The 6,575-nt window shown below is 39.5% G+C and overlaps 1 protein-coding gene across 1 annotated transcript; it reads right to left on the bottom strand.

Moving 5' to 3' along the window:
- Positions 1-6,040, bottom strand: cnot9 (CCR4-NOT transcription complex subunit 9). The gene is made up of 8 exons (XM_037790844.1): positions 5,631-6,040; positions 4,781-4,966; positions 4,521-4,636; positions 3,817-3,926; positions 3,593-3,702; positions 2,585-2,683; positions 2,385-2,476; positions 1-888 (listed from the first exon to the last, which is right to left on the bottom strand). Exons 1-8 carry the CDS (start codon positions 5,646-5,648, stop codon positions 720-722), a joined length of 900 nt encoding a protein of 299 aa, XP_037646772.1. The 5' UTR covers positions 5,649-6,040; the 3' UTR covers positions 1-719.
- Positions 6,041-6,575: the final 535 nt, after the last annotated feature.

The following is a 6,575-nucleotide window of genomic DNA, read 5'->3' as shown; positions in this document are numbered from 1 at the left end:
TAGAAGATTAAAAAGTCTAATTTGAAATGCAATAAGCAAAAACAACCCAAAACATTTCCCACTTTGAAGCGGAATGTTACAGTGATAAACGGGAAAAGACAAGCGCTGACCGATATTTTGGAAGAGCTGATATTAACAACCGATACTGACTTATCATTGATATATCAGTATTGTTATGCTGACAGATACCCAGATAGAAATTGCAGTGCAGTTAACTGCAGCAATAAATGTTTTACATGCTGCATTTTAATGTACATTTGGCCATGTTTCCTTATTCCATGTTTAATGTATGTTTCTGTTACTTATAGTTATTTGTAATTTTCAGTGAAATTTATTGTTCAAAAAAATACTGTTATTGTTTTGATAATGAAGTCTTTTGTTCAACTGTAAAACATCCTACTCAGACATAACTTTCATTTTGGATCTTGCCAAAAACATTGACGTCATAAACACATATCAGCCAATATGTCATTATTGGATTTAAATGGAAAATCTACGATCAGTCTGGCGCTCAAAAAAACAGATTTTTAGTTGTGAAGAAGTGACCTTGTGTGGAAGTGACATACTGGTGTAAATTATCTATCCAAAAGCAAATCTTCCTTTTTTTTTATGTCCTTCACTTTGCAGACAGTCTTCGAGCCATATTTGGCAAAATACAAAATCTAGCCAGTGATGAGAGAGTCCCTTTGTATCAGCTGTAAACATACACTCTGTCCCAATCACTGCGGAGCCAGCGGGATGCCTCTGGCGTCGGTAACTTGGCCCTCCTGCAGGTTCTTGACCAACTGGGCCAGCCAGCGCTTCGTGGTGGTGTCGTCCTTCAGCACCTGGGCAAAGGTGCTGTCTTTCAGCTGGTCTGGCAGACACTGACGCAGGGCTTCTCTGGCTCTGGGGAAGGAAAACCACGTGTCAAAAACCAATGTCCTTCTCGGTCATCATCTTGCGTCTCATGTTGCTGGCTCCAAATGGCAGCAAGGGGTAAACCTTTTAAAAAGTCTGTACTTCTCTACCTACAGCATATCAAGATTACGCACACATGTGGAAAACATATTCCTTAGATAAAGGCTGTTATTTATGAAGGTTCTCCTGCTTATTATCACAGACCAATCTACTGTATGTTTCAAGTATAACCTCTCTTCTGCAAACAGCTGTAGCTCTGTGCTCTTCCTTAAAATAACTTTTGTATTGATGCAAACACTTCTAGTGGGTCAGAAGTGAAGTGGCATTTTTTTTTTTTTTAGGAAAATCCTACTCATTGTGCCTTTAAATATATGGTATATATGTAGTAAATAATAATAATAATGGCAAAAGCCCATCACTAGTTGCCAGAGCTCAAAGCAATATTTTAAAATTGCTTTCCTAGTACTGGCAGCAGCCAGAAAGGGCAAAAGTATGTTTTATAATGATTTAAAAAGGAGAAAGGAAAGGTAATCTTAGCATCTCTAAGGCTGTAACCAATTAATATTTAGGAATTCATTGGAAATCATAATAGCAGTAGTAAATTAATTTAGCGATCATTATCTGGGGGCGGCTGTGGCTCAGAGCAGGTCGTCCACCAATCAGAAGGTCGGTGGTTCGATCCCCGAATGCTCCGGTCACATGTCGATGTGTCCTTGAGCAAGACACTTACCACCAAATTGCTTCCGAAGGCTGAGCCATCGGTGTGTGAATGAGTATTTAGATTAGATCCTGATGGGCAAAGTTGGCAAGGTGCATGGCAGCCTCTGCCATCAGTGGGTTAATGCTGACATGTAGTGTAAAGCGCTTTGAGTGGTCGGAAGACTATAAAAGCGCTATATAAATGCAAGTCCATTTACCAAATAAACAATTAGTGTGCAAACATTAAGTTCTGACCACAGGCTGACAAGCCACAGTCACCACATACTGTATTTGTTTAATGGCTCCTCCTAGTGGCAAGAACTGATAATCAAGTCATATTCTCTACCCTGTTAAAAGTTTCCAGAGTCAGGAGAGATGACGGGTGTCGCGATATACTGGTATTGACAATTACCATGATATTTTCAAAATTAAATATTGATATCATGTTAATAATACACATATGATAATATTGTGTAAATAATCCAGCACCTCTTAAATCATTTTATAAATACAGTTATGGTTACAGACTCTCTCTCCACCTCCCTATACTCGTATTTTGAGTGTAATTCATTCGCCAAAAAATAAGACAAAACACACAATGCACAAAGTTAAAGATGAATTGATATAGATATCGTGATAACGTTATTGTGAATTATTTTGGCCACGATAATCGTGTAGGGAAAATCTAATATCATGACAGCCCTATGAGGGACTGGAACCTATCTTACACAAGTAAGTAAAAACAGATGACCACATACAGTATACTGTATAAAACACTGCTCTACCTGAGATTGTCTGAGAGGCGAAGGTAGCAGCGAACAACATGCTTCAACAGGCGAGCTGAAGGTTCTTTAGAGAGCTGGAGCACCATTTTGCCCTGCACAGAAAAACATGAAAGTTATATTGTGACAATCGATGCCAAGTGTCACACCGTGCAGAGAGACTCGGACGGTAAATCAAATTCAGTTTCTCAAGGAACACTTACAAGGATCATGGCCACATGGGAGAAACGTTCATACGTCTGACATATATAGGCCAGCCCTGTGTCATCCAACAAGATCTTCTGCAGTATGAAAGTAGCAACCTGCCAAACAAAATGAAGTAAAGAATGGGGAAATGTTAGCCGACATTAGAACCCCATTAGGCACAGAAACAGTAGGTTAATATAGGATTTATTTTTCTTAGGGCTGTCAATCGATTAAAATATTTAATTTGCAATTAATCACATTTTATATCGGTTCAAAATGTACCTTAAAGGGAGATTTGTCAAGTATTTAATGCTCTTATCAACATGGGAGTAGGCAAATATTATATGATATATTTATTACTGGAAATCAATTAACAACACAAAACAATGGCAAATATTGTCCAGAAACCCTCACCCTTCATTTATCATAAAAATATGCTTGAATCATAACACGGTGAGACAGGGGAGACTCGTAGGTACCAATAGAACCCATTTTCATTCACATATCTTGAGGTCTTTGAAAATGGCCATGAAAAATTCAAAATTGAGCTCACGTTTGGAGCGTTATTTAACCTCCTTCTCGACAAGCTAGTATGACATTGTTGGTTGTTGGTACCAATGGATTCATTAGGTTTTTAGTTTAATATGATGCCACTATCTTTACTCTAGCTTTAAAACTGAGCCCACTACAACCTCCGAAAGATCGATTGGGTTAATGCGTTAAAGGAATTACTGGCGTAAAAATTAATTTGCGTTAACGCGTTATGGCAGACCTACTTTTTCTATAACTTAAAAGAGTAAAAAAAATGTTTTTAACTTGCACTATACAGCAGTTGTAAGTGCTCATAATTCTTAATGAAAAGCAGCAGGTTGGGAGAAATTACTGATATTAGATCTAGTCTTTTTTTTTTAGGAGAAAACGCTGTGGTTGGACACATGTTTTATCTATGACTGTATACCAACAGTCAAATTAAGGTCTGTGTCAGTTAAAGGACTGTATGAAAAGCAGCTGGAACAGTTAAGTACCGTCTTGGAGAGCTCACTCCCTGATTCCATGATGCGGAGACACAGCGGGATGATTTCAGTGGTGAGGAGGAAGTTAATCACTTCTTGTTCATCGGTTTTGACCAAGGCACCTGCAGTAAACACAAGAAACAAAAAAGAGAGCTTGTTGACAATAATGAAGACACAGTTTTGTGGAAAGAACCATCAATCAAGAAGTAAAACACCTAAGCAGGGGTAAAGTTTACCTATGACTCCTAGGCTGGTAAGTCGCAGGTACTCAAACGGACGTGTTTTGCTCACAGTGTGCAGAAAAGGGTAAAGGAAAAGAGGGATGTGAGCAGCAAGAAAAGCCGACCTGGCAAGGAACAAGGAAAAAACATTTTAAATCAATGTGAGCACACTTATATACACAGTAAATATCAGACGTAAGCTACAAGGTCACCTTTATGGATTTTACTGACAATTGAGGGAAAAAAATACCTACATTACAAGCAATTAACTTTACAAACAACAGGGATTAAAGCCCCAGTTCTCAGATGCAAGACATATTTTTGCGTCAATAAGATTTTTTTTAAAAAAAGGAAATGAGTCAGGTGTCATGTCAGATAAAGACATCAGTTCTGAGGTTCTGAGGTGTTACCTTTAACAGTCACTGAAGAATTATACGGTCACATGAAACATCCAAATACTTCAAACAAGTATCACTGAAATTGTTTGCCAGTGACTATTTGACTGTGTTCTGGATGATAACTGGACCACTTAATGAAATTTCAACAAATTCAGAGCAAATTGTGTCAGATGTAGTGGAGTAAAACTGCCTCTGTCCTATAGGTTAAGTAGTATTACATAGTTTAAGCTTCTAAAGAGAGCCTCATCACCAGCATTAACAGAAACAAATTCAGTTTACAAAAAACACTGTAATTCTTTCATTTACTGAACTCCCTATTACCGTGTCTCTGGGTGTGAGGCAACGCACTGCAGAAGTGCCAGGGCATTGCACACTCTGTTAGACTGGTGGGCTGTAAGGGTAGGTGGGTTTATAGATGGATAGATGTTCACTATTTCCTAATAAAGAGAAAGAAATAAGATGAGAAAGAAATCAGTTAAACGTATCATCAAGGCAACGCAACAGCAGATATAATTAACATACACAGATAGTGACCAAAGAGATACTATGTGCAACAGCTAGGGATGGGACATGGATCATACCTGCAACAGGGCAGCAATAGTGCCACAGGAGTGCCAGAGCATCGGTGCCAGGTCTGGCACGGACTCTCTTTTTTTGCTAAGCTCCAGCAAGGCATTTTCTCTGGTCTCTGGACTGGACAACTCATTGATCCATTGGTAGATCTTCTCCCGGTCTACCTGAGCCAGGGCTGTGACGTTAGTTACAGCCTGTGGGAAAATAATCAACAAATGCACCCATCATCGCCATCCTATTAAACCTTCGATACACACTGTATATCATAGTATGATAAAATACATTATCTGCTTATCATAACAATATAACATACATAATATGTGTATATTATTATGTGATGATAACTACACAGGTCCACAATATGGCATCTCATAATTTGATATCAAGGTATTCAAAAATATCATGTCTGAGTTTGTGGTAGCAAGCAGCTTTATCCTGACCACATCACTATGAATGAATTGGCAGTTTTACCTACTGAGATCTCTCTAATTATTATTATTATGTGCTCACCTAGTTATGTCACAGACAAAATATCAAGTTTTTACTTAGTCAGAGAATCAACCATTGCAAACTGTTCAAAGCCACAAACCCTTAACAAATGTGAGGAAATGTGAACAGGTTGATGCAGAAGACATCTAGAATATTTCCATTTGATTGAATGGTGTAACCATAAAAAACATCGTCTTTCCTCAGTGTAAACATTATAAAGCTTCAATTAACAGCTGGAACATGATACACAACACATATATAACAGTTATAATACAGTCAGACAGTGTTGAATAAGATGGTTTTAACAATCAGAGCAACACAAAGAGGGGGAATGTAACTTGTGTTCAGTAACTGATGTTAGATACTCACTGCTCCCGTCGCCAGCATCCTCTGAAGCCCTGTGTGATCCCAAGCTGATGTTAAAACTACTTTATCAGCTGAGCTGCAGCGTAGTGGTTTACTAACGTGGCTGCAATGAAACAAACGTAACTAACACAAAGTACGAGCAAGCTAGCCCGAGCTAGCCTAAAGCTAGCTGCTAGCGTTAACCGCCTCGACTAATGGACTCCAGTAGTTCAACATTACATGCAACACAACATAACTGCGATAACAGGATAATGAATGTTAATATATGTTCATGTATCTGTATTAGTAACAGCCTAAAGAGCTCAAAGCGGACCTCTATCGATCAGATAACATAAACTAGCTGCGAGTTTTTTGTTAGCAATGGAGGCAACCGAGCTAAATACAAAATAATTAAAATCTCGCGAGACTAGGACCCGGACCGGAGGTAGTCTCGCTAATCATTTCCGGTGTAAATGTTCACATTCCCGCCATCATCATCGCGCAGTGTTTGAGGCGTAGTGTGTGCGGGACCACTGTCAACAACATAACCTACCGGAGAGCAGCTGAATGCCGGCGAAACTAACTTTCTGCCCCTCGGAGGACCCACGGAAACGATACTGTGATTTAAAAGTGTAAAGACGAGCAGCTAGCATCGACAGGTAAATGACTGAGGCGGTTTAATGAAAGTGTGACTCTGTTTTCATCTGCACATTAACATCAGGCAAATTAGCCCGTTAGCTAGTTCCCGCCAAGGTCTATGGAGAGGAGGGTGGGACACGCGTCATCAGCTTTGGGGGTATTGCACATGCGCAGTAGAATCTGGCCTGCCAATCGCAACGCACGACCGCAGCTTCAGTTACACTGCGCATGCGTTATACACTATAGACCAAGACTAGTGTCCCATCCTCCTTTTATAGGCCGTGGTTCAGCTAGCCTGCTAGCCAACTAGCTAATGTCGGCCTCCCCCAT

The sequence above is a fragment of the Sebastes umbrosus genome, chromosome 13 (genome assembly GCF_015220745.1).
Source record: "Sebastes umbrosus isolate fSebUmb1 chromosome 13, fSebUmb1.pri, whole genome shotgun sequence".
Taxonomy (NCBI): Eukaryota; Metazoa; Chordata; class Actinopteri; order Perciformes; family Sebastidae; genus Sebastes; species Sebastes umbrosus.
Note: the sequence above shows the minus strand (reverse complement) of the source record. Positions and strands in the feature narration are given on the sequence as shown.

What these genes read in the sequence shown, in the direction of transcription:
- cnot9 (XM_037790844.1), bottom strand. An exon ending in CTATTGCTGCCCTGTTGCAG is followed by an intron (nt 4,637 to 4,780) that starts GTATGATCCATG and finishes TCTCTTTATTAG; the next exon opens with GAAATAGTGAACATCTATCC. An exon ending in GCCTCACACCCAGAGACACG is followed by an intron (nt 3,927 to 4,520) that starts GTAATAGGGAGT and finishes GTTCCTTGCCAG; the next exon opens with GTCGGCTTTTCTTGCTGCTC.